The 27518-nt window shown below is 48.7% G+C and overlaps 1 protein-coding gene across 5 annotated transcripts; it reads right to left on the reverse strand.

The window, feature by feature from the left end:
- Positions 1 to 355: 355 nt before the first annotated feature.
- MASP2 (MBL associated serine protease 2) lies at positions 356 to 22632 on the reverse strand. 5 transcript variants are annotated; one of them, XM_064363258.1, is made up of 11 exons: positions 22523 to 22593; positions 22212 to 22440; positions 21877 to 22054; positions 20506 to 20637; positions 18447 to 18643; positions 17993 to 18140; positions 13430 to 13548; positions 9686 to 9764; positions 5364 to 5498; positions 4786 to 4860; positions 356 to 2946 (listed from the first exon to the last, which is right to left on the reverse strand). In XM_064363258.1, the coding sequence occupies exons 1-11, from the start codon at positions 22525 to 22527 to the stop codon at positions 2189 to 2191; spliced, it is 2055 nt and encodes a 684-aa protein (XP_064219328.1). In that variant the 5' UTR covers positions 22528 to 22593; the 3' UTR covers positions 356 to 2188. The 5 variants fall into 5 exon arrangements, with proteins under 5 accessions (XP_064219328.1, XP_064219329.1, XP_064219330.1 ...); XM_064363259.1 differs by lacking the exon at positions 356 to 2946 and having other exon boundaries at positions 4619 to 4860; positions 22523 to 22628; XM_064363260.1 differs by lacking the exons at positions 356 to 2946; positions 4786 to 4860 and adding an exon at positions 8033 to 8130 and having other exon boundaries at positions 5428 to 5498; positions 9673 to 9764; positions 22523 to 22632.
- Positions 22633 to 27518: the final 4886 nt, after the last annotated feature.

Below are 27518 nucleotides of genomic sequence, written 5' to 3' on the forward strand. Positions count from 1 at the left end.
CTGGAAGTGAATGGGCTTCGTCCTCCAGGAGGTGGGGGAACGCGGTAATGTTGAATAAAATCGCTTACAAAACGTAGACTCTCACAATGCATTGTTAATTATGTAAAAGCAATAACATTGATTCTCTGTTGTACTTTTATGTAACTATGTGAGAGAGCTCTTTTTCTAGTTGGAAGAATGACATTTTTTGTGTTTGTAGTTTACTTAATGCCCTTACCTAATTAGATTATGATAAATAGGTTTGTCATTTTGCAAGTTACATGTTTTAAACATTTATAAATGAAGTCATCCTTTAGACTTGTAATCGCCACATTGTTTCATTATTCGGTTTCCTCTGTAAAGGGATCTTGAATTGTTTTAATTTTTTTTTTCTGAATCTAAATCTGCATGATTTCCAAACCCTGTACCATCTGAATTTTGCATTTTAGCACTTGCACTATTACTCAGCAGCAGTAACATGGTAACACTTAAAATGGTACTCGGGGACCTCCAAAGACTAAACTGACAAGCCTTCGAGGAGCCCAGGGGTAAGTTAACGTGTCAACGGCATGGTTTGAATCCTTTATTTACACTTGTGTAAATTGTAGTTACTGGTCATAGAAGGCTTTCAATGTTGAGTAGCCTTTTATTAGCATGTTTGTGGTACTACATAGATAACGGGTATTTTACCCTAAAAAGATTTTGAAGTTTAGAAGTACTCAAACTATTTAGCGAAGATTTGTTTTTAAAAATCTATTTGGTCATCTAAATGCATTCATTCTAAAAATTTTTTGAACCAGTTAAATAAAAATTTTTATTGACACCACAGTTTAGTGTCTGGAGTCTTACTGAAAACATGATTTCTTTTTATATGTGACATACAGATGCTGGAAAGTTACCTTTAAAAATTGAGCCTTTAAAGAAAAAAATAAAAATTGAGTCTCAAGTAGTTGTACTTTATATGCACAAGAGAAATTAGGCCAGGATTCACAGTAAACTTTTACATGGAATGTTAACTGTTAGCTAGACTGAAAAACTTAAATGCTAGCTATTAAAAGCTTTTAGGAAGGAATAGCCAGCTAAAATCAAACGAGATTTTTAAGGTTAAATCAGGACTTAAGTTTTGTCCTTCGTAGGAAAAAGTAGGACGTTAAGTACGTAATTCAAGAGAGAATGTGTAATAGAAAGATTTTGTTGTTACGAGCAAAGTAGCTCCTGTGTATTAGGATTCTGTACTTGACTCAACTGTGTGTGATCTGTGCTCTTGTTAGGCATCACTGTGCCCGGATATTTTGTGTTCATTGTAAAGAGGAAAAACAAATGATCACAGTTTATGACATCACTAATTTATAACGCCATTTTTCATCTTGTGGAAATGGCCGCGTTTTGATTTAGTCTTCTGAATTTGAACATTGTTCAGGTTATTTCCAATTGCTGGGAATATCCTTCCAGCTAAATTCAATTCGTAACATTGGAATTGCCAGGTCAAAGATGCTGCATGCCTTTTCAGGGGTTTTTGAAATGTATTGCCGGTCTATAGCCACACCACCCTCCCTGAACACACCTGGTCTTGCTTAAAATGGATTGCCACATGGTCCTTTGGGAAGTCGATGTTGTCTTTCACAATGTGAAATAGTACTACTATTCACATTCCTTTTGTCTGACAATTTGATAAGTGAATAATTGTATACCATGATTTTGTGATATTGGTTTTTAACATGGAAATTTCAGTCAATACCTGGGCTGAAGTATCAGTGTTTCCAACCTGCCTGCCCAAAAAAAGGATTCAAGGTTATTCCTGAATCAGTACTGCTACAACATATAAAGCACTTACAGAGATCAATAAGAACAAGTTTAAAAACAGTCAAAGAGCATGGCCAGGCAGTTTACAGAAATGCCAACAGCTGGTATGAGAAGATACTGGCCTTTTAAAGTAATTAAATGTAATTTTAGCAGTGACATTACATTGGATTGACAAAGGTGAATATCACTGTTGGAGCTTATGTCCCCTAGAGTCAGATGGGTAAGGTTGGAATTAAACTGTGGAGTGGAGAAATGACAGCAGTCTCACTTGGGGTCTGTTCTTTGGCTGGAGCAACAGCTGCCATTTTCACAGTAACGATGAATGCTTCTCGGGTTACGTGGCTGCCAGGGTCTTCACAGGCATTTCTAAAAATGAAGAATCCTTGACTGACTGCAGACATGCAAGTTAAAAATTATTTATTATGTTCTTGATCCAAGGAACATAGTTAATGACTTTTGTGTAGACTCCATACTGACCTGCCTCCCCACAATTCGTGGAGCCCCAGGACACTATTCCTCCCACAAACCACCTCTGTGTTTCATTATCTAGAAAGACCAGTGCCCCTCCGCTGTCACCTCTGCAGCTATCCTTGCCCCCACTTTCTAAGCCAGCACAGAGCATGTTATCAGTTACACTTGCCCCTGGATGGGGCAGCTTTGCATATGCAGCACTACATTTTTGATGGTCAACAATTGGTATGTCAACATACATTAGATTTCTAGCAAGAAAACCCCTTTGGGTTAATCCCCATCCAGATGCAGTTCCAATGTCATTTGTCCTCATAAAGGATTCATCTTTTGGCAGACAAATAGGCGTGATGTTGCTATTGATTACAACTTTGTTATTCAGTTTAATCAGTGCTATGTCATTGTCAAAGCCGGCATCATGAGTATAACCTTCGTGTATAAAAACAGCTTCAGCCCAGGCTTGTGTATAATGAGGTGATAGTCTCTTCAGGGCGCCCAGTCGAATGTCCAGGGAGTTTGCATCATGTTTTTGCTCATAGACGACATGAGCAGCTGTTAAGACCCAGTTGTCATATAAAAGTGCACCTGCTGCTGTGGTTCCACCTAATACCAGGACTTGCCAAGGAAAATCACCAGGTTTTGCCTTTTGCCCTCCATATATACGGCCTCCTGTCGTACGGGCTGATAGTCCACAAACTGAAGAGAGAAGCAGACAAGTAGAGAGCCTTTGTAAAAATGTCATGTTTTTCTTAAATTATGGCCACTTTGAAGTATATATTCGATGTCAACAAAAATTACATGAATTGGTGGGTGACCACCTATACAGGCAAGTGAGGATATTTTAAAACATCACAGTTCAAAGACCTGATAAAACCTTTTGGTATTTCTTAGCTCCTCAGAAAAATGAGATTATTGAAAACTGACTTTTAGAAGTTATTTTGTTTTGCTAAAATAATTTGGTCTATAAGATTGGGCAAATTGGCCAGGTGCAGTGTCAGGCCTGTAATCCCAGCATTTTGGGAGGCTGAGTCGGGCAGATCACCTGAGGTCAGGAGTTCGAGACCAGCCTGGCCAACATGGTGAGACCCTGTCTCTACTGTATGTACAAAATTAGCTGGGCATGGTGGCAGGTGCCTATAATCCTAGCTACTTTGGAGGCTGAGGCAGGAGAATCGCTTGAACCTGGGGGGCGGAGGTTGCAGTGAGCCAAGTTGCACCACTGCACTCCAGCCTGGGCAATAGAGCAAAACTCTGTCTCAAAAAAAAAAAAAAAGATTAGGAAAATTAACAGGGCAAGCAGGAATGATCTGAGCGGATGGACTGGATGATGTGCATAGGAATTAGAAGGACGTAACGTTTCATTGTTTCTGTTTTCCTACTTATAAAGTGGGTATGTAATCCTAAAAAAGCAGGAACTAGGTCAGTATCAGGATTTGCAAAATTACTTTTACCTTTGAACATACAAATGCTTTAGAAATTAAAACGCTGCAGTTGTGGCTAGGACCCTGCAGGTTCCGAAATTACTGTTTTTGATCTAGTTGATTCTTCCAAACTAAATTTTATTGTATCTTTATTGCAAACTAAATATGCCCATTAATGTAGCATATATGTTTCCTGTTGTGGTAGTGGGCTTGCGTTAAAAACTATAGACGTTGTGTTAGCCAAATGCCGGTTTAAAAATAATTTGAACCAAATAACACAAGGGTAATGAATATATTATTACTTTCCTGATTGTTTTTTTTTTTCAATCATTCTACTCAACTGTTATCTTTAGAGCCAATTCTGGTAAAAAAAAAAAAAAAATTAAGTACTATTAAAAGGCAAATTGCATTAATGTTTAAAACCTAGATTTCATTGAAAACAGTTGCTTGGGGAAATAAAGAAGTTATTAGCTTTGGGTTTTAATAGCATTTTAACATAGAACAGTAACTCAACAGAAGAGTTCATGTTTATAAATGTATAAATTTTTCAAGATAATTATTTTTTTGCTTTTGTTTTTTGAGATGGAGTTTTGCTCTTGTTGCCCATGCTGGAGTGCAGTGGCACCATCTCAGCTCACCGCAACCTCTGCCTCCCAGGTTCAGGCGATTCTCCTGCCTCAGCCTCCTGAGTAACTGGGACTACAGGCCTGCACCACCACGCCCAGCTAATTTTGTATTTTTAGTAGAGACAGGATTTCTCCACATTGGTCAGGCTGGTCTTGAACTCCCAACCTCAGGTGATTTGCCCACCTCAGTCTCCCAAAGTGCTGGGGATTACAGAGGTGAGCCAGGCCCAGCCTAAAAATCATTTAATTTTTTATGCTTGCCTCGTTACAAGGTCAAAAATAATCAAGTGACTGATGCAGTCAGCACCTAACAACCTCTCTCTATGGAAAGCGGGTAATGAGAACATATTATTTGGAAATGATAACTTAGCCTAAGAGCCAAGTGCTGAAGTTCCATTTCTGCCTACCACAGCTAAAGCTCTGCTTACTCTCCTGCCCAGCTCTACTCTCCATCAATTACCAGTCTCTTGTATAAATGTATCCATTACCAGGCTCACAGACTGGGAGGGATTTTTCTCCTTTGGAGCTCGTCCAGAATCCATCAGCCTCACACACATATTTACCTGCAAATCATTGGAAAAGCAAAAATGTTTAACTGCATGTATAAGATGGTTGTCATTTGCTTGAATACCCCCTTGAAAAATGGTGATTCTTGAGCATCCGTGGGAAATAGAGGTGTCTGAAGAACCATTTTACATGATTTCATAAATAGGAGGTCTCTGCATTACCATGTTTGCTTGCAAAGTAGAAACCTTTTAGATGTGTAACTTGAATATGTATCAAGCTCTCAAGTGCTTAATGATAAGGTTTTGACTTGTTAAATTAAACCATTTGGAATATATTGTGTGTTTGTAGTAGTCATTTACTAGATAAGATCTGTTTTCAGATTTTTGCAAATTGACATTAAAGTCACTTCAGCTATAATATTTCACTTAGTGGATGGGAGAAGTGACTTTTAATCTTTTGTCTAGCCTTAGCCAAAAATATTGGTTAAAGTTTATTTTCTGACCATGGGGGCTCAAGTTCCAAGTATTGCCCACCCCACAGCTTTGAGAAATTTGCATACCATCATTGAGTTTCATTGTGTAGAAGGTCTCTTCACAGCTGTACTGAATCACAGCTTTGTAGGTGGTCACTTCAGGACCTGTGGCGTACTCCACTCGGCCCCTGGGGAGATCATCAGGAGGGCCACAGTCAACAACTAACAAAAGAAGCAGGAGAGGGAGGAGTCCGTCGGTCACTTCAATGCTGACTTTCCAAAGGTCTGGGGAAGCACCTCTGGAAAGCCAAGGCAGGCAAATCCCTTGAGCTCAGAGGTTTGAGACCAGGCTGGGCAACATGACAAGACCCCCTCTCTAGAAAAGATTAAAAAGCCAGGCATGGGCCAGATGTGGTGGCTGACAACTGTAATCCCAGCACGTAAGGAGGCCTAGGTGGGCAGTTCACAAGATCAGGAGATCAAGACCATCCTGGCTAGCATGGTGAAACCCTATCTCTACTAAAAATACAAAACAAAACAAAAATTAGCCAGGCGTGGTGGCCTGCGCCTGGGGTGGCTGAGACAGGAGAATTGCTTGAACTCGGGAGGCGGAGGTTGCAGTGAGCTGAGATTGCACCATTGCACTCCAGCCTGGGTGACAGAGCAAGACTGTCTCCAAAAAAAAAAAGCCGGGCATGGTGGCACATGCCTGTCACCCCATTTACCTGGGAAGCTGAGGTGGGAGGTAACTAAATGGCTGAACTGAAGGGGAGTCGTCCATGCAGAGGAAGTGGTGTCCTGCCTTTCCTAGGGAAAGGGAATTCGAAACCAGCCAGAACTCCTTAGCACCCTCAAGTATAAAAAAGGTCTGCAGCAGAACAGCATGTGACGTGGCACAGGCTGGTTCCATGTAAAAGGTTGAAAAGGACGTGACAGGTTGGAGGAGCCAGGCTCGGTGGCTCAGACCTATAATCCTAGCATTTTGTGAGGCTAAGGTGGGAGGATCACTTGAGACCAGAAGTTCAAAGACCAGCCTGGGCAACAGCAAAACTCTGTCTCTACAAAAAAAATAGGCTGGGCTTGGTGGCGTGGTTTCAGCTACTCGGGAGGCTGAAGCAGTCGGATCGCTTGAGCCTGGGAGGCTGAGGCTACAGTGAGCTATGATCACACCACTGCACTGCAGCCTGGGTGATAGAGAACCTGTCTCGAAAACAACAAAAAATTCAGAGGCCGGGCTCAGTGGCTCATGCCTGTAATCCCAGCACTTTGGGAGGCCAAGGCGGGTGAATCACCTGAGGTCGGGAGTTCCAGACCACCCTGACCAACATGGAGAAACTCCATCTCTACTAAAAATACAAAATTAGCTGGGGGTGGTGGTGCATGACTATAATCCCAGCTACTCGGGAGGCTGAGGCAGGAGAATCGCTTGAACTCGAGAGTTGGAGGTTGAAGTGAGCTGAGATGGCACCATTGCACTCCAGCCTGGGCAACGAGAGTGAAACTCCATCTCAAAAAAAAAAAAATTAGCTTATTATTCTAATCCCTTTAATATAGTTCTTCGAAAGACTTGGAAGTCTTTCTAAAACTTGCTGGGCACAGTGGCTCACACCTGTAATCTCAGCACTTGGCAAGGCCAACGCATCCTGGCAACATAGTAAGACCCTGTCTGTCTCTACCAAAAATTTAAAAGGAGCTGGGTATGTGGGACGTGCCTGTAGTCCAAGCTACTCAGAAGGCTGAAACAGGAGGATCGCTTGAGCCCAGGAGTTTGAGGCTGTGTCACGTGAGCTATGATTGACCCACTGCACTCCAGCCTGGGAGACAGGGCAAGACCCTGTCTCCAGTAAAAAAATATATGATTCTTAGTTCACAAAATGGTAATGTACATCATTATCCCAGTTTGGGGTGTGTGTATTACCACATAAAATTACCCCCCTTTCTCACGCCTGTAATCCCAGCACTTAAGGCCGAGGCGGGTGGATTACGAGGTCAAGAGATCGAGACCATCCTGGTCAACATGGTGAAACTCCATCTCTACTAAAAATACAAAAAATTAGCTGGGCATGGTGGCGCGTGCCTGTAATCCCAGCTACTCAGGATGCTGAGGCAGGAGAATTGCCTGAACCCAGGAGGCGGAGGTTGCGGTGAGCCGAGATCGCGCCATTGCACTCCAGCCTGGGTAACAAGAGCGATATACTCTGTCTCAAAAAAAAAAAAAAAATTACCCCCCTTTCTACATACAGTAGTGTATACTTGTTCACATGTGTGAATCATGTGTAATTGGAGGGACACGCACCAAAAGAGTAACCATTAGGCCAGGCACAGTGGCTCACACCTGTAATCTCAGCACTTTGGGAGGCCGAGGTGGGCAGATCACTTGAGAAGTTCGAGACAAGTCTGGGCAACATGATGAAACCCCATCTCTACTAAAAATTCGAAAATTAGGTGGACATGGTGGCAGGCACCTGTAATCCCAGCTATTTGGGAGGCTGAAGCAAGAGAACCGCTTGAACCCAGGAGGCGGAGGTTTCAGTGAGCCCAGATAGTGCCACTGCACTCCAGCCTGGGTGACAGAGTGAGACCCTGTCAAAAAAAAAAAAGTGGCCAGGCACGGTAGCTCATGCCTGTAATCCCACCATTTTGGGAGGCCAAGGTGGGTGGATCAATTGAGGTCAGGAGTTTGAGACCAGCCTGGCCAAGATGGTGAAATCTCGTCTCTACTAAATAAAAAATTAGTCGGACTTAGTGGCAGACACCTGTAATCCCAGATACTCAGGAAGCTGAGGCAGGAGAATCGCTTGAACCCATGAGGCGGAGGTTGCAGTGAACCAAGATGGTGCCACTCCACTCTAGCCTGGGCAACAGAACAAGATTCCATCTCAAAATATAAATATAAAAAAGTAGTGATTATATTCGCATATAGTGGTATTATGGGTATTAAGAGGTTCATAATTTTCTGTATTTCCCATTTTCTACCATGAGTATTGTTACTTTTATACTTAGAAAAATATTGTCAGGCCAGACGCAGTGGCTCACACCTGTAATCCTAGCGTTTTGGGAGGCTGAGGCGGGCAGATTGCCTGAACTCAGGAGTTCAAGACCAGCCTGGGCAACACGATAAAACCCTGTCCCTGCCAAAATACAAAAAATTAGCCAGGTGTGGCGGCATGCGCCTATAGTCCCAGCTACTCAGGAGACTGAGGCAGGAGAATTGCTCGAACCTGGGAGGTGGAGGTTGCAGTGAGCCGAGATCGCGCCACTGCACTCCAGCCTGGACAACAGAGCAAGACTCCGTCTGCAAAAAAAAAGACAATTGTCAAAGAACACACTTTGGGAGTCTGAGGGGGGTGGATCACTTGAGGTCAGGAGTTTGAGACCAGCCTGGCCAACGTGGTGAAAGCCCATCTGTACCAAAAAAATACAAAAATTAGCTGGGCATGGTGGCATGTGCCTGTAGTCCTTCCCAGCTCCTGGGGAGGCTGAGAGGCAGAGGTTGCAGTGAGCAGAGATTGCACCACTGTACTCCAGCCTGGGCAACAAAGTGAGACCCTGTCTCAAAAAAGAAAAAAATATTAAAGAATATATTTCTGGCCGGGCACAGTGGCTCACGCCTATAATCCCAGCACTTTGGGAGGCCAAGGCGAGTGGATCACGAGGTCAAGAGATCAAGAGCATCCCGGCCAACGCGGTGAAACCCCGTCTCTACTAAAAATACAAAAATTGGCTGGGTATGGTGGCGTGCGCCCGTGGTCCCAGCTGCTCAGGAGGCTGAGGCAGGAGAATTGTTTGAACCCAGGAGTCAGAGGTTGCGGTGAGCCGAGACCATGCCATTGTACTCCAGCCTGGGTAACAAGAGCGAAACTGTCTCAAAAAAAACCAAAAAAACATACTTTCCTAAAGCACAAGCCTTCCCTAGGTTCTGTTTTAATCTCTAAGAATGCACTGAGAGATGGGAGAAGAGACGCAAATTTGAAATTCAAGCTCTGATAAACGGATCATAAAAAAAAAAGCCAAGGGTCTGGGCACAGTGGTTTACACCTGTAATCCCAGCACTCTGGGAGGCCGAGGCAGGTGGATCACTTTAGGTCAGGAGTTTAAGACCAGCCTGGGTGAAATGGCAAAACCCTATCTCTACAAATAATACAAAAAAGCCAGGCATGGTGACACTTGCCTGTAGTCCCAACTACTCAAAAGGCCGAGGCAGGAGGATTGCTTAAGCCTGAGAGGCAGAAATTGCAGTGAGCTGAAATCATGCCATTGCACTCTATTCTGGGCAACAGAGCAAGACTCTGTCTCAAAAAAACAAAACAGAAAGAAAACAGAAAACCAGAGAAGCAATAGAAGCAGCAAAATAGCAGCAGAGGGAGTTGCGGGCGGTTATGGGAGTTGTAGTCACCACACGACCGTACTGCTGCATGACGGCATTGGCTGGTCCCAAGATCCATCTTTCTGACAAACTGCAGTAAATGATTTCAGGGGCAAGTGACCCTAAAGAAGAATTCAGACAATATCAATTTCCTTGTCTATATCATAAAATCACTCCCCAAAGCTGTACTTCCACAGTAGTTCCTATTCTAGTGTTTTACGAGGTGCTCCGGAGGGAGATGGCCATGCACATGACTAATATATCTGCTCGCGCTGGGGGCTGGGGGACGCCTGGAGCGTGGATGCCCCGCCCCACTGCCTCAGTGCATATCTGTGACGCTAGGTTATGTATTTCATCGTTCAGCAGATATTGGCATTTCATGAATCAGATGTAACCCTTGCAGCAATTTATAATTTTTTTTTTTTTTCTTTTCACTGTAATACAAAAACAGATCTCAGCTTGGTGCAGTGGCTCATGCCTGTAATCCCAGCACTCTGGGAGGTTAAGGCGGCCAGGAGTTCAAGACCAGCCTGGCCAACATGGTGGTACCCTGTCTCTACAAAAAATTGGCCGGGTGCGGTGGCTCACGCCTGTAATCCCAGCACTTTGGGAGGGCAAGCCGGGCGAATCATGAGGTCAGGAGTTTGAAACCAGCCTGGCCAACATGGTGAAACCCTGTCTCCACTAAAAATACAAAAATTTTGCCAGGCGTGGTGGCATGTGCTTGTATTCCCAGCTACTTAGAAGGTTGAGGCAGGAGAATTGCTTGAACCTGTAGAGGGGGAGGTTGCAATGAGCTGAGATGGCACTAACTGCACTCCAGCCTGGGGACAAAGTGAGACAAATAATAATAATAATATCAGGTCTCAACATTTCTGCATCTGATGTTCCACCATTTCTTTCTTTCTTTTTTTTCTTTTTTTGAGACAGAGTCCCGCTCTGTTGCCCAGCCTGGAGTGAAGTGGCACAATCTCAGCTCACTGTAACCTCTGCCTCCTGGGTTCAAGTGATTCTCCTGCCTCAGCTTCCTGAGTAGCTGGGATTATAGGTGCACGCCACCACGCCCCGCTGAGTTTTGTATTTTTAGTAGAGACGGGGTTTCACCATGGCCAGGACGGTCTTGATCTCTTGACTGCGTGATCCGCCCGCCTCAGCCTCCCAAAGTGCTGGGATTACAGGCGTGAGCCACCGCACCCGGTCGCGTGAGCAATCTCACCCAGCAAGAATTCTTTTGTAGCTGGACACAGTGGCTCATGCCTGTAATCCCAGCATTTTGAGAGGCCGAGGCAGGTGAATTACCTGAGGTCAGGAGTTTGAGACCAGCCTGATCGATATGATGAAAACCCATCGCTACTAAAAATACAAAAATTAGCCTGGCATGGTGGTGCATGCCTGTAATCCCAGCTAATTGGAAGGCTAAAACAGGCGAATTACTTGAACCCAGGAGGCAGAGGTTACAGTGAGCCAAGATCGCGCCATTGCACTTCAGCCTGGGTAACAAGAGCGAAACTCCATCTCAAAAAAAAGATTTCTTTCATGAGCTTCATCTGTGTGCTATCCAACAGCTTTCACTGCCAATGTCATTCACAGAAAGACATTTTTCGACTTGCTGAGATAATGTTTTTCTAAAATCAAACATTAAAATGAAAGAAGATGGGCTGGGTGGGGTGGCTCATGCCTGTAATCCCAGCACCTCAGGAGGCTGAGGTGGGCGGATCACAAGGTCAGGAGTTCGAGACCAGCCTGACCAACTTGGTGAGACCCTGTCCCTACTAAAAGTAAAAATTAGCCAGGTGTGGTGACACAGGCCTGTAATCGTAGCTCAGGAGGCTGAGGCAGGAGAATCACTTAAACCTGGGAGGTGGAGGTTGAAGTGAGCCAAGATCACACCATTGCACTCCAGCCTGGGCAACAGAGGGAGACTCCATTTCAAAAATAATAATAATAATAATTAATAAATAAAAGAAGATGGCTTTGGGAGAAACTGTGCTTCAAAGGATTTCAGGACTTCTTATGTTAAGTGAGAAACTAGAGAGGTTTGTGGTGTAAGGAGCTGTGGAAAAGAGCCTGCCCAAGAAGTTTGCAAGGTGGGAAAAGTGTCTCACTTCTTTTTTTTTTTTTTTTTTTTTTTTTTGACTCTCCACAGGACTGTGGATTGCATAGCTAGCTGTCATTTCAATGTTATTACTTTTTACCACTGGGATTCAGTGACAATTCTGAAGAACATAAAGAGGACGTGTTAATTTCTTATCTGTGCCCCTAAAGCAACATGCTAAGCATTTTTAAAAATTATACTCCTCCCTTAACAGTGATCACTATTTATAACTTTGCAGAACATACTCTTTCCCAGGGCTGTCTACTTTTTTGTGGGCCCAGGAGTTGTTTCATGGAAAGGTCATTTGACCGGGGCGGATTTTAATGTGATACGAGACAGGGCACGTGGAACAGGATAGCAAACTCATCTTTCTGTCGTTCCAGCCACTTCGCAAAGAGCTGCTGTCCTATGTGACCAACAGAAAAGTTGCTCATTTTATTTTATTTTATATATTTTTTTGAGACAGGGTCTTGCTGTGTCGCCCAGGCTAGAGTGCAGTGGTGTGATTCCCAGTCACTGCAACCTCCGCCTCCCAGGTTCAAGCAATTCTCCTGCCTCATCCCCCAGAGTTGCTGGGATTACAGGCACCCACCACCACGCCCCGCTAATTTTTGTATTTTCAGTAGAGACAGGGTTTCACTACATTGGCCAGGCTGGTCTCGAACTCCTGGCCTCAAGTGATCTGCCCACCTTGGCCTCCCAAAGTGCTGGGAATACAGGTGTGAGCCACCACGCCTGGCCAAATTTGCCCATTTTAATCACCAGCTTTCCAAAGTAGCTTTAAAACAAAGGGCTCACTTACATAAACTTAACGTTATGTATAAAGAAAGAAAGAAAAAAAAAAGGCGCCAGGCGCGGTGGCTCACGCCTATAATCCCAGCACTTTGGGAGGCCGAGGCGGGTGGATCACAAGGTCAAGAGATCGAGACCATCCTGGTCAACATGGTGAAAGCCTGTCTCTACTAAAAATACAAAAAAAAATTAGCTGGGCATGGTGGCGTGCGCCTGTAGTCCCAGCTACTCAAAGGGTGAGGCAGAAGAATTGCTCGAACCCAGGAGGCGGAGGTTGCGGTGAGCCGAGATCGCGCCATTGCACTCCAGCTTGGGTAACAAGAGCGAAACTCTGTCTCAAAAAAAAAAAAAAAAAAAAAAAAAAAAGGCTGGGTGAGGTGGCTCATGCTTGTAATCCCAGCACTTTGGGAGGACAAGGTGGGTGGATCCCCTGAGGTCAGGAGTTCGAGATCACCCTGATCAACATGGAGAAACCTTGTTTCTACTAAAAATACAAAAAAATTAGCTGAGTGTGTTGGCACATGCCTGTAATCCCAGCTACTCAGGAGGCTGAGGCAGAAGAATCGCTTGAACCCAGGAGGTGGCGGTTGCAGTGAGCCAAGATCGCGCCGTTGCACTCCAGCCTGGGCAATAAGAGCAAAACTCTGTCTTAAAAAGTAATAATAAAAAAAGAAAAAAAAAGGGCAGGATTCCCAGAATAAAATTTTCCCTAGCCATCCTTTTTATCCTCAGCAAACTTATTTCTTGGCTTTTTATTATTTAAAGGTAGACAAAAGAAATCATCGTGCTGACAAACTATTATTTTCCCACTTTCCTTTCACATATCCGCAGATAGAAATACGTTTACATTTCAAAGCGATTGTGATTGATCGTGGTGTACTTAGTCTTGTTTTAACTCACTTGCAGAAGCTCATAGCCAGTCTCGCAGAAGATGGAGAAGCTGTCTTTCAGGATGTATTTGGCTTGCACAGGTGAAATGTGGCCATTAGGTGGCGCCATCGGATAAGGGCAAGGCTGCGCTGTGCAGAGGAAACCAGGCTTAATGGTTTTGATGTGGTCTATAGCAGTCAAGTCTGAATCGAGCTATCTGACGTTCTTAGTTTATAAAGAAAATACTCAACATGTAAAGAGAGCTTGCCATACATGGGTAGGGTTCTTAAGATTTAAAACCAGGCCGGGCGCGGTGGCTCACGCCTGTAATCCCAGCACTTTGGGAGGCCGAGGCGGGTGGATCACTTGAGGTCAGGAGTTCGAAACCAGCCTGTCCAACATGGTGAAACCCCGTGTCTACTAAAAATACAAAATTAACCGGGCATGGTGGTGCATGCCTGTAATCCCAGCTACTCGGGAGGCTGAGGCAGGAGAATCGCTTAGAACCTGGGAGGCGGAGGTTGTAGTGAGCCAAGATCATGCTACTGCACTCCAGCCTGGGCAACAAGAGCAAAACTCCATCTCAAAAAAAAAAAAAAAAAAAGATTTAAAACCAAAGGCAAGATTAAACTCTCAGGTGCTTTTGCAAATGAAGGTTTGTTGTTTTCCTCGGGACTGAGCCAAAGGTATGTGAGAAAGCCAGGTATGTGGGAAGATGGTGCAGTCCCCATAAATTCAGCCTCCTCCGTGTCGAGAATTTCAGAGCCACGGCTCGAAACCAAGAGAGAGTGTAACTTCGAGGAAAAGTGCTTGGGGGAGCCTTTGGGACCTGCGTCGGACTGGAGCTGGGTTTAAATTACAGCTGTTTCCAGTGGCTATGTGTAACCTCTCTGAGCCTCAGTTTCTTCATCTGCAAGATGGGGGGTGGTGATGATAATGGTTGCTCTGGGGCTGCTGTGGAGATCAAATACAAACCACCTAGGCTAGTGCTTGGTGGCGCTGTCATTGACCCTCACAGCAGCCCTGTAGGATGGCTGTCGTGGCATAGGGAGAAAAGCAGGCTTCCCGTCATGAGCACGTATCCACGGTGCTCAGGCCACCAGGACACTGCATTCCACTCCAGCTCCCAAACCCTGGCCTCCACTCACCCCAAGGCTTCAGTGCTCCCCAGCTACCCCTAAAAACCCACCGGCCAGTTTCTGAGTCCACTCCTCCCTCCAGCACCTGCTCTCTAGGTCCAGTGGTCCCTGCTAAGCTGCTGGGGCAGCTGTGTGCACCTGGGTGCCCCTGACCTAGCCTGTGTCCTGGGGCAGCTCTCAGTCCCACGCAGGTTGTAAAGTCTCCCCTTGAGAAACCAGTCTCCAGGGACAGCCTCAGTGGACCTGTGGGAGCCCAGGGCTTCTAGCACTTGAGGATTTGTCATGAGGAAGAGGTGGTGGAAGTTCTCCCAGGGCCTCAGAGGGCAGAGCCAGGGCCAGCGGGGGTGACCGTGAGAGGTAGAGTGTGTAGATGTTGGCTCTACACTCCTCAAGCTGCGGCTCTGTGGCTCCTCCACGGTCAGAAACCCCCTTTCCCTGCCCCAACTCATACCCACACCTCACCTTCCACAGCTCCACACCCTGAAGAGTAAAGCCTCTGGGCTTTTGCACACACTCCTCTGCCACCTAGAACTCTGTCCAGCACTCACTTATCCTTTCAATTCAATCTTGGTGTTTCCTATTCCAGGATGGCTTTCTAGCTTCTAACCCCTGCCTGGTGAGGTCCTCCTTCAGACTCCCAGATTGCCTGTGCTTGGCTCTAGGCTGTGCTTGCCACAGGGCTCTGGTTATGTTACTGTGACTGTCCCCTCACTGGACTGAGCAGAGGCTGTGGGAACTGTGGCTTCCACATTACATGTCCCTGGTACATGTCGATAGGATGGAATGATGGGCGGATGGAAGGATAGTGGATGGATGGATGGATGTATTAATGGATTGGTGGATAGAAGGATTGGTAGGCAGAAGGATGGGTGAGGGATAGATGGCTGGCTGGAAGGATGGATGGATGGGTGGATGGATGGATGGATAGTATTGGTAGGTAGGAAGATAGGTGGATAGATAGATAGATGCCTGGAAGGATGGATGGATGGATGGATGGATGGATGGATGGATCTATGGATGCATGGATGCATGGATACATGGATGGATGGATATAATTGGTAGGTAAAATGGGTGGGTGGATAGATAGACAGCTGGAAGTATAGATTGGATGGATGGATGAATGGATGGATGGGTGGATGGATAGATGCATGGATGGATGGATGAAGGGATGGATAGATAGATGCATAGATGGATGGATGGCTGGCTGGAAGGATGGATGGATGCATGGATGGATGGACGGACAGATGGATGGACGGACGGACGGACAGACGGACAGTGGATGGATGCATGGATGGATAGATGGATTGATGGATGGATGCATGGATAGATGGATATGATTGGTTGGTAGAAGAATGGGTGGGTGGATAGATGGACAGCTGGAAGGATTTATGGATGAATGGATGAATGGATGGATGCATGGATGCATGGATCCATGGATGCATGGATGGACGGATATGATTGGTAGGTAGAAAGATGGGTGGTTGGATAGATGGATAGCTGGAAGGATTTATGGACAAATGCATGCAAGAATGGATGGATAGGATTGGTAGGTAGAAGAATGCGTGGGTGGATAGATGGACAACTGGAAGGATGAATGGATGGATAGATAGGAGGATGTGTAAGTAGAAAGATGGGTGTAAGGTTGGATGAATAGAAGGATGGGTGGATGGGTAGATGGATAGAACAATGGATGGATGGGATGGGTGTATAAGTGAAAGGCTGGAAGAATGGGTGGATGGATGAATGGATGGGTGGGTGGATGGATGGATAGGTGGATATCTGGATGGGTATATAGAAGAATGGGTGGAGGGATAGATGGATTAATGGATAGGATTGGTAGTTGGAATAATGGGTAGGTGGATAGATGGACAGCTGGAAGGATGGATGAATGAATGGATTAATGGATGGGTGGATGGATGTGTAGGTAGAAGGATGGCTGGATGGGTAGATAAATAGAAGGATGGGTGGATAGAAGAATGGGTGGGTGGATAAATAGAAGGATGGCTGGCTGGATGAATGGATAGAAGGATGGGTAGGTAGAAGGATGAGTGGATAGATGGCTGGCTGGAAGAATGGGTGGGTCGGTGGATAGATGAATGGACGGATGTGTAGGTAGAAGAATGGGTGGATGGGCTGGGCACGGTGGCTCACACCTGTAAACCCAGCACATTGGGAGGCCAAGGCAGGTGGATCACCTGAGGTCAGGAGTTCGGCCAACATGGTGAAACCTGGCCAACATGGTGAAACCCCACCTCTACTAAAAATTAAAAAAAAAAAAAATAGTTGGGCATGGTGGTGCATACCTGTAATCCCAACTACTTGGGAAGCTGAGGTAGGAGAATCGCTTGAACCCAGGAGGCAGAGGTTGCAGTGAGCCAAGATTGCACCATTGCACATTGCACTCCAGCCTGGGTGACAAGAGCAAAACTCTATCTCAAAAAAAAAAAAGAATGAGTGGATGGGTAGGATTGGTAAGTGGAAGGATGTGTGGGTAGACAGCTGGAAGGAAGGAAGGATGGATGGATGATGGATGGATGGATGGATGGATAGAAGGATGTATAGATAGAAGGATGGGTGGCTGGGTAGATGAATATAAGGATGGGTGGATAGAAGGATGGGTGGGTGGAAGGATGGGTGGGTGGGTGGATTGACAGAAGGATGGATGGATGAATGGATGGATGAATGGATACATGGGTAGGTAGAAGGATGAGTGGATGGATACATGGATGGATAGATGGATGGATGAATGGATGGATGGATGGATGAATGGGTGGATGGAAGGATGAATGGGTAGGTGGAGGGACAGATAGAAAGATGGGTGTATGGATGGATGGATAGAAGGATGTGTAGAAGGATGGGTGGATAGAAGGATGAGTGGGTAGAAGGATGGGGGGATGAATAGAATGGGTGGATAGAAGGATAGGTGGGTGAATAGATGGATAGCTGGAAGGATGAATGGATTCATGATAGAAGAATAGATAAGTAGAAGGATGAGTGAATGGACAGATGGATGGCCAGAAGGATGGATGGATGGATGGATGGACAAAGGATGGGTGGGTAGAAGGATGGCCGAATAGAAGGATGGATGGATAGGATGGGTAGGTAGAAGAATGGGTGGATGGCTGTGTGGACAAAAGGATGGATGGATGGATGGATTGATGGATGCTTGGAAGGATGAGTTGATAGAAGGATGGGTGGGTAAAAGGGTAAGTAGATGGGTGAATGGGTGGTTGGAAGGATGAGTAGTGGAAGGGTGGATGGGTGGCCAGCTGGAGGGAGGGACAGCTAGTGCTTCCCCTTAGAGGGCTGCTGCCTCAGACCTCAGACACCACTAAACCTGGTGGCCCTTCCTAGTCTTGGCCCAGATGGAGCCCCACACTCTGCAGCTCCTTGACACTCCAGGAGAGAGGGCAGCTTTGCGCTTCCAGCCGGGATCTGAGACCCACTTGCTCACCTGTGCTCGTGTAGTGGATCTTCCAGCCTGTGTGGTCGCCTGACTCATCTGTGACAAAGGTGATGGTCACGTTGTTGCTTTTTGTTTCAATCCTGCGGGGCAATGTCTTCCCACAGAATGGGCCTTGTTCCTCTCTGTCTGTTTGAATCTGAGAAAGAAGCTCATGAAAGCTGGGGAGCTGCTGCCTGGGGTCTCACCTTGGCCGGAGGGAAGGGACCCACCTTCTCAGTTCAGGGACAGCCAATGAGGCCAACCCAGGTCACAGATGCCCCTCCCTGCTCTCCCTCCCACACTTGCATTCAGAAGGCCCCAGTCTTAGACCCCGATAAAGCGCCTGGAGAGGTGGGGGTCGCTGAGGGGGACGGGAACATGGTGGGGGCCGTGCTGTAGGAAGTAGGGGAGCAGCTGGGCTGGGGGGGGATCTGGGACAAGATGAGGGCCCCAGGAGCCAGACCTTGAGGAAGTCATAGGGACACAGGGTTTCGGGGTGCGTCTCCACATCGAAGGACTCCACAAAGTCCAGGATGATACTGAACCCCTCCTCCAGGCGGATGCTGTAAGTGCAACTGGAGAGTTTGGGGTAAGGCTGTGGGTATTCAGGGCTGCTGAGCTCCCCAGACCGCTGCGTGAAGACCTGGCCCCAGCACAGGGCTGGAAGGAGGGAAGGAGGGGAGTGACTTGGCGTGCCCTCCATCAGCCCTCACACCAGCAGCAGGGTGGGCTGCCTTGGGGAGCAGGACATGGGGCAGGGACGAGGCTGGGACATCGGCATCCCTGGGTTGAGCTGGGCCCTGCAGGTTGCCAGCCCCCAAGGCCTAACCAAAAACCAAAGGACCCACCTGATGGCTGAGGGACAGCTTAGAGAGGGGGTTTCTCTTGCTTTGAGGCTTTAACTGAAACAGGCAGCACTTGGGACAGAGTGTACGGGCCTCACGCACACCCCCAGAGAGTGTGGGGGTGTCCTGGGCCAGAGTTGCAACCCCAGGGTGGGCTCTGCCAGGGCAGTGGGGGTCGGAGGTGGGTGAGCACACAGGAAGGAGGAAGAAGGGACACTCTCCTTGATCCCTGGGAATGTGGGAAAAGGGAGGAGCGTCTCCTCGAGCCTAGGGGCCCCTTCGGTACTCCCCCAAATTCCCCTACAGCCACCCCAGCGATTCCCAAGTTTATTCATCAGGGGTCTCCTACCCAAACCCAGCCAGGACCAGCCAGCCCCCTGGGTTCCTGGGGGAACCATCTGGAAGAAGGGCCTCTCGTCACTCCCCTCCCCCAGGTCTGGCACCTGCCCTGGAGGCAGCTCCTGGAAGTTCAAGGCTACAGTGATCCTGACTGAGTCCGGTACTCTCTTTCCTCCTGGGAGAGCTGATGCTGCAGCCACAGGTGGGGCGTTGGGCTGCGCTCCATCCCTCAAGGTAGGCTCGTCCCCCTCCCAATCACCCCACCCCCAGCTGCAGTGGGGGGCTATTGAGCTGTGAGGCCCCTAGGAAGTGAGGAGCCCCAACATTGCCTGCCTTTTTCCATGTGGCCGTGCCCTTTGGGGCAGTGGGAATCACCTCTGGATTTGGGGGGTCCAGATTGCCCCCCTCAATGAATACCTCCCAGGGCGTCTCCTCTCTGGGTCAGACTCCTCCAGGCCACACCCTGAATGGGGGTGGTTCAAGATTACGCCACGCTCAGCCTCTGGGGACCGGACCCTGCCCCTCTCTGGGCCTCAGTGCCCCATTTTCAAAACGGGGGGGTGAGAGCAAGACCTTCCGGCCAAGGAGCCAGGGCCCCATGGAGGGGGCGCCCACAGACCTGGGGTTCCTCAGGCTGGGAGGAGGGTAGGCAGAGAGGCGCGCACCCCGCCCCCTCCCCACCCTCCCCCCCCAGAGACACGCGGCAGCAGGTGGGGCAGAGCCAGGTTTATTACTGGATCTGTGGGGGGTGAATGGGAGTTGGGGCGCAGCCATCTCAGCCCGACCTGCTGAGGCCAGCAGGCTGGCTCTGGCTTCTGACCTGCTGGGCAGGCCGGAGCTCCAGGGGAGGCTAGAGGCTCTGCTCTGGAAGAGACATCGAGAGACAAGGAGAGACACCGAGAGGGAGACACCGAGTGGAGGGGCAGGGTCAGCGCCAGCAGGGGTGCTGCCCATACCCCAGAGCACTGGCCGGTCCCACGCTGCAGGGGTGCAGTCCTGAGGAACCAGACCAAGGTCACCCCGACTCTCCCACCCCGGGAGCTGGCTATGGCTGCCCCAGTGGGGAAGTGGCTGCAGGAGGTGTTCCCAGAGCCCAGGTGGGGCCAGGTACATGGCAGGGTGTTAGAGTTCCCCCCAGTAGCTGGGGAGGGTGGCACTGGGAATGGGCCTGGCTGGTGGAAGGACAGGCAGGGCTGAGAAGGGAAGCTGGGGGGGCGGTGCCTAGAAGCACCCAGTGTCCAGGGCCCAGGCCCTCCACAGCCCTGGGTGGAGCAGCAATGGCCCTGAGGAGCTGGGTGTGTCCAGGGGAGGGTGCGTTGGGCCCGGCACCTCCCTCACCTGAGCAGGTGCGCTTGTTCCGGTGCAGGACGTAGCCTGCGCGGCAGGAGCAGTAGAAACCGCCCAGGTGGTTGTGGCAGTGGTGGTCGCAGGCGGGCGCCTCTCCCGGAGCCACCTGGCACTCGTCGATGTCTGGAGGAGAGGCAGGACCAGGCAGAGGCCATCAGGAGGGAAGGAGGCAGGATCCAGCCTGGCCTCCTCCCAGGAGACCCATGACCTCAGAGCGGACCTCAGAGGGAGGCCTCTTCCTGTCTGGGGTGGGGACCGGCGTCGGGCCAAGCACCTTACGGCCCAGCTCGCTGCGGGCTCCCCAGAGCGCTGGGGGGAAGATGCAAACAGCACCTCTGTTTGTTTTGTTTCTGTTTTGTTTTTCTGTGTTTTGAGACAAAGCCTCACTCTGTCACCCAGGCTGGAGTGCAATGGCACTATCCTGCCTCAGCCTCCCGAGTAGCTGGGATTATGGGTGCATGCCACCACGCCCTGCTAATTTTTTCAGTAGAGATGGGGTTTCACCATATTGGCCAGGCTGGTCTCGAACTCCTGATCTCGTTATCCACCTGCCTCGGCCTCCTAAAGTGCTGGGATTACAGGCGTGAGCCACCACACCCAGCCAACAGCACCTCTGTTAAATCAGCAGGAGGTTCAGTGTCCAGCCAAGGCCACCAAGCTGGTAAGGGGAGGCGGTGAAACTCAGGCCCGGGCTACGGCACTGAACCTTGCAGCAGCTCCCTAAGGAGCAGAGAAGTTGTGCCACTTGCCCGAGGTCACACAGCTGGTCTCTGCAGGGACTGGGATCTGAACTCCAGCATCCCGGCAGCACTCCCGCAGGAAGGGACCCACTTTCTCAGCTTTAAATGGGGCACTCAGCCCCTGCAATGTTTTTGTTTTTTGAGACAGAGTCACTCTGTCGCCCAGGCTGGAGTGCAGTGGTGCAATCTCAGCTCACTGCAGCCTCTGCCTCCTGAGTTCAAGCCATTCTCCTGCCTCAGCCTCCCGAGCAGCTGTAACTACAGGCACATGCCACCACATCGGCTAATTTTTGTATTCTTAGTGAAGGCAGAGTTTCGCCATGTTGCTCAGGCTGGTCTTGAACTCCTGTCCTCAAGTGATCAGGCTGCCTTGACCTCCCAAAGTGCCAGGATGACAGGCATGAGCCACTGCGCCCACTTGAGGCAATGCTGTCCTCAGGTCCTTGGCTCAGAGCTGGGGCTCAGCCCATGTGCCTGGAGGTCACGGCTCTGTTGGTCTGTGCATTGCAGATGATGGCAGCCCTGCCCCGGGGGAGGTGGGGGAACCGAAGGCAGGGCTTCCTAAGACAGCGCTACCCCCACAGCCAGCTGTGTGGGCTGAGATGGCTTTCTCTTGGCTCACCCTCGGCCGCGTAGAAGGCCTCGAACCCCGTGAACGGCTTCTCGTTGGAGTAGTCGGAACGGAAAGTGACGTCCAGGCTGGGGCCCAGCGAGTAGAACGTGTCGTTGCCGGGGGCCCGCTCCGTGTCCGTGCTCTCTCGCCCGCACAGTGTGGCCAGCACCTTGGCCCCTGAGCTCAGCTGTGGGGTCAGGTGTCACAGGGAGGGAAGGCAAGACCCAGGTCTGATCTCCTTCCTGGCCAAGGCTGGCCCCTGCTCCCTGGTGTCCCCGAACCCTGGCTACTCCTTGGGGACCCCCCGACCCTGAGAGGCCCCAGCCCTCCTGCCCTGACCGCACCTTGACGAAGTCGTACTCGCAGAGGTGGGAGGGCTCCAGGTCGAAGTGGGTGAAGTAGAGGCGCAGGCGGTAGCCGGGGGGCGCGGTCAGGGTCCAGCGCCGCTCCTGGTCATTGGCGTACTCCCTTGGGAAGCCAGGGGACACCAGGCGCCCAAACACAGGCTCAGGCCACTTCGGGCCCAAGGGGGTGGCCACTGAGCCACACAGCAGGCCCAGGAGGGTCAGCAGCCTGTGGGCAGGGCGGGGGGGTGAGGGCCCAGGCCTGTGCGCCCACCCCGCACCCTGCAGGGAGGCCGCGGGTGCCCACCTACCTCATGGTGTGCTCGTCCAGCTGGCCTGGCCTGGTCTGCGGCCCCACGCTGGTCTCACCTTTGATCTGTTTGTCCAGTGATCTGCCCCTGCCCCCAGCCTCCCTGACTCTGGGATTCTGGGAATCGACCCCATGACTCCAGCCTGCCCAGAATTCCAGGCAGGGAGGACAGGCTGCTCCAGGAACCAGGAGTTGGACCTGGGCGACAGCGGCCTGGAAAGAAACCCTGGCTCTGCCCCTCACCCACCGCCTTTTTTTTTCTTTTTTGGATCTTGCTCTGTTGCCCAGGCTTTAGTACAGTGCTGCAACCATAGCTCACTGCAGCCTCTACTTCCTGGGCTCAAGCAACGCAATCCTCCCGCCTCAGCCTCCCAAGTAGCTGGGACCACAGGCATGCACCACCACGCCCAGCTAATTTTACTCCCTCCAAGAATGTCTCTAAGTTTCTGCTGGGGTTAGGGGATGGAGAATAGGGATTGGCTAGGTTTTGACATTGTTGCTGTTATTTTCTTTTAGAGACAGGGTCCCACTGTGCCACCCAAGCTGGAGTGCAGTGGTGCAATCTCGGCTCCCTGCAACCTCCACCTCCTGGGTACAAGTGATTCTCCTGCCTTGGCCTCTCGAGTAGCTGGGGCTACAGGCATGTGCCACCATGCCTGGCTAAGTTTTGTAGTTTCAGTAGACATGAGGTTTCACCATGTTGGCCAGGCTGGTCTTGAACTCCTGACCCCAAGTGATCTGCCCACCTTGGCCTCCCAAAATGCTGGGATTACAGGCGTGAGCCACCACGCCCAGCTTTTGTGTTTCTATTTTTTGTAGTCTTGCTGTTGAAATGGAAGGTCTTGCTGTTGCCCAGGCTGCCTAATTTCTTTAACACTGCCAGAAGGACCTGGCGCCAGCAATTCCTGATTCTACTGCAGGCTTAGAAGTTGCTTTCCAGACAGTTATTTTTCCACACCTGTTGATCTGTTCTTCCAGCTTCTAGAACTTTGAGGCTGCTCCTTCTTCTTTCACACACTCTATCCTCATGGATTCGTGTGTTTTCTTTTTTTAATTCCCTTTATTTTTGTTTTTGTTTTTTGTAGAGATGGGGGTCTCCCTGTGTTGCCCAGGCTGGTCTTGAACTCCTGAGCCGAAGCGATCCACCTGCCTCAGCCTCCCAAAGTACTGGGATTACAGGTGTGAGCCACCATTCCTGGCCTCGTTATTATTACCATTATTATTTTCTTTTAGAGACTGGGAGGGACTCTGGCTGAGTGTAGTGACTCCCACCTGTAATCCCAGGAGGCTGGGAGGCTGAGGCAGTTGGATCACTTGAGACCAGGAGTTCAAGACCAGCCTGGGCAACATAGCGAGATCTTGTCTCTGCAAAAAAAAATTTTTTGTAGACCAGGTGCGGTGGCTTATGCCTGTAATCCCAGCACTTTGAGAAGCCGAGGCAGGTGGATCACGAGGTCAGGAGTTCGAGACCAGCCTGACCAACCTGGTGAAACCCCGTCTCTACTAAAAATACAAAAAAATTAGCCATGCGTGGTGGCATGTTCCTGTAATCCCAGCTACTCAGGAGGCTGAGGCAGGAGAATCAATTGAACTTGGAAGGCGGAGGTTGCATCGAGCATTGTGCCATTGCACTCCAGCCTGGGTGACAGAGTGAGATTGTCTCAAAAAAAAAAAAGTTTTTTTTGTAAAGATTAGCCAGGCATGGTGGCAGGCACCTGTAGTTCCAGCTGAGGTGGGAGGATCGCTTGAGCCCAGGAGGTCTCAAGGTTGCAGTGAGCCATGTTCACGCTATTGCCCTCCAGCCTGGGTGACAGAGTAAGATTCCGCTTCAAAAAATACATACATAGTAATAATAACGCAAGAAAATTTCCAATTTCCCAGAACTGAAAAATGTGGTACTGAATGAAAGTGAGCCCCAAGTGCCCAGAAAAGATTTATATATACATGTACATATATTATATATACATATATATATACGTGTGTGTGTGTGTGTGTGTGTGTGTATATATGTTGAGACGGAGTCTTGCTCTGTCTCCCAGGCTGGAGTGCAGTGATGCAATCTCTGATCACTGCAACCTCCACCTCCTGGGTTCAAGTGATTCTCCTGCCTCAGCCTCCCAAGTAGCTGGGATTACACGCTCATGCCACCACACCCAGTTAATTTTTGTATTTTTATTTATTATTTATTTAGTTAGTTATGCCTCTGTCTCCCAGTTGGGAGTGCAGTGGCACAATCTCAGCTCACTGAAACCTCTGCCTCCCAAGTTCAAGCTATCCGCCTACCTCACCTCCTGAGTAGCTGGGACTACAGGCACGTGCCCCCATGCCCGGCTAATTTTTTGTATTTTAGTAGAGGTGGGGTTTCACCATATTGGCCAGGCTGGTCTCCAACTTCTGACCTCGTGATCCACCTGCCTTGACCTCCCAAAGTGCTGGGATTATGGGTGTGAGCCACCTCACCCGGCCTAATTTTTGTGTTTTTAGTAGAGGTTTCACTATGTTGGCCAGGCTGGTCTTAACTCCTGACCTGGTGAGCTGCCTGCCTCGGCCTCCCAAAGTGCTGGGATTGCAGGTGTGAGCCACTATGTCCGGCTGAGAGTAGTTTCAGGTAGGGACTATTGTTCTTGTTTCAAATTAAACTTTAAATTCCTCCCCCAGTCAGCTCGGCCCACGCCCAGGAATGGGCAGGGACAGCTTGGAGGTCAGGAGCAGGATGGGGTCAGTTATGTCAGATTTGTCTTACTGTCATAACTTTGCAAGGGTGGTTTCAATAGGAAGACATAGGGTCCAAGAGACGGCGTTCACTAGAGGACTCCATTGGGGGCGGGGACAAGGCTCTGGACAGCTTCTCCAGAAGGGGGACAGTCACAGAACACCTGTTGAGTTCAAAGAGCATTAGAGAACTGGTGAAAATTTTGGGGCTAAATTTGCGATAAATTTATTGAAAACTAAGTAAATGAGAAACAAATGGAAAATTCCAGGGAAAACAAGAAGCTCTGTAGGAAATAAAACATTATCATAAGGCCGGTGCGGTGGCTCATGCCTGTAATCTCAGCACTTTAGGAGGCCGAGGTGGGTGGATCACTTGAGGTCAGGAGTTTGATACTAGCCTGGCCAACATGGTGAAACCCCTACTCTACTAAAAACACAAAAATTAGCTGGGCGTAGGGGCACATGCCTGTAATCTCAGCTACTCAGCTATTCGGAAGGCTGAGGCAGGAGAATCACTTAAACCTGGGAGGCAGAGGTTGCAGTTGAGCAAAAATCATGCCATTGCACTCCAGCCTGGGTAACAGAGTGTGATTCTGTCCCATTAAAAAAAAAATTATATATATATATATGTATGTATGTATATATGTGCCGGGTGCGGTGGCTCACACCTGTAATCCCAGCACTTTGGGAGGCTGAGGTGGGCAGATCACCTGAGGTCAGGAGTTCAAGACCAGCCTGGCCAACATGGTGAAACCCCGTCGCTATTAAAACTATAAAAATTAGCCAGGTGTCAGGCCGAGGCAGGCGGATCACCTGAGGTCAGGAGTTCAAGACCAGCTTTGCCAACATGGCAAAACTCCGTGTCTATTAAAAACTATAAAAATTAGCCAGGCATGGAGAGAGATCCAAGCTGGCTGATCACTAGCAGCTCGGGATTGTAGCTCTCAGTGAAAGTACAGAGAACGAGAGGATGCCACACTTTCAGACGAATTTTTGTTGCTCACAGACCAGGAGATTCCCAGCAGAGGAGCCCCACAGGTCACCAGCGCAACTCTCGTGGCTGGCGCGGCGGTTTTGCAGGCGCCTCGGCATGGCAGTTCTTGGTGCAGAGTGAGTGGGACTGGCTCCCCTTTTGGCCGATGTCGTTTGGAGCTCCGGGAAGACAGAGTTGCCTATTCAGCTGATTGAAGGATGGACTCAAGAAGGAAGCTAGACCGGAGATTCCCGGGCAGAAAAGCAACATCAATTTTAACACTGCTGTTTTGGCTGGCACAGTGGATTGCTCAGATTTTGGCACTGAGAATCAACAAGTTGGACGTCCACTCAGAGACCTAATTTGAAAGTCAGTAATCACAAAGATGACAGGTGGATAAATTTACAACTATGGGAAGAAACCAGCGTAAAAAGGCTGAGAATACCCAAAATCAGAATGCCTCTCCCTCTACAGGGGATCACAGTTCCTCATCAGCAACGGAACAAGGCCTGATGGAGAACGAGTGCGTTCCATTGACAGAAGTAGGCTTCAGAAGGTGGATGATAAGAAACTTCTGTGAATTAAAAGAACTTGTTCTAACCCAATGCAAAGAAACTAAGAACTTTGAAAAAAGGTTTGACGAAATCCTAATGAGAATAGACAATTTAGAGAGGAATATAAGTGAATTAATGGAGCTGAAAAACACAACACGAGAACTTCGTGAAGTACGCACAAGTTTTAACAGTCAAATTGATCAAGCAGAAGAAAAGATATCAGAGGTTGAAGACCAACTTAATGAAATAAAACAAGAAGTCAAGATTAGAGAAAAAAGGATAAAAAGGAATGAGCAAAGTCTCCAAGAAATATGGGACTATGTGAAAAGACCTAATCTACGTTTGATAGGTGTACCTGAATGTGACGAAGAGAATGAATCCAAGTTGGAAAATACTCTTCAGGAGATTATTCAGGAAAACTTTCCCAACCTAGTAAGGCAGGACAATATTCAACTCCAGGTAATACAGAGAACACCACAAAGATATTCCTCAAGAAGACCAACCCCAAGGCACATAATCGTCAGATTCATTAGGGTTGAAATGAAGCAGAAAATACTAAGAGCAGCTAGAGAGAAAGGTCAGGTTACCCACAAAGGGAAGCCTATCAGACTTACAGCAGATCTCTCAGCAGAAACCCTACAAGCCAGAAAAGAGTAGGGGCCAATATTCAACATCCTTAAAGAAAAGAACTTTCAACCCAGAATTTCATATCCAGCCAAACTAAGCTTCACAAGCGAAGGAAAAATAAAATATTTTGC

The sequence above is a fragment of the Aotus nancymaae genome, unplaced genomic scaffold (genome assembly GCF_030222135.1).
Source record: "Aotus nancymaae isolate 86718 unplaced genomic scaffold, 86718_ANA_hifiasm-v0.15.2.pri h1tg000053l, whole genome shotgun sequence".
Lineage (NCBI taxonomy): Eukaryota > Metazoa > Chordata > Mammalia > Primates > Aotidae > Aotus > Aotus nancymaae.

What these genes read in the sequence shown, in the direction of transcription:
- MASP2 (XM_064363258.1), bottom strand. An exon ending in GTCCCTATGACTTCCTCAAG is followed by an intron (nt 18,141 to 18,446) that starts GTCTGGCTCCTG and finishes CTTCTTTCTCAG; the next exon opens with ATTCAAACAGACAGAGAGGA. An exon ending in CCTCCCAGTCTGTGAGCCTG is followed by an intron (nt 2,947 to 4,785) that starts GTAATGGATACA and finishes TTCTCTCTTCAG; the next exon opens with TTTGTGGACTATCAGCCCGT.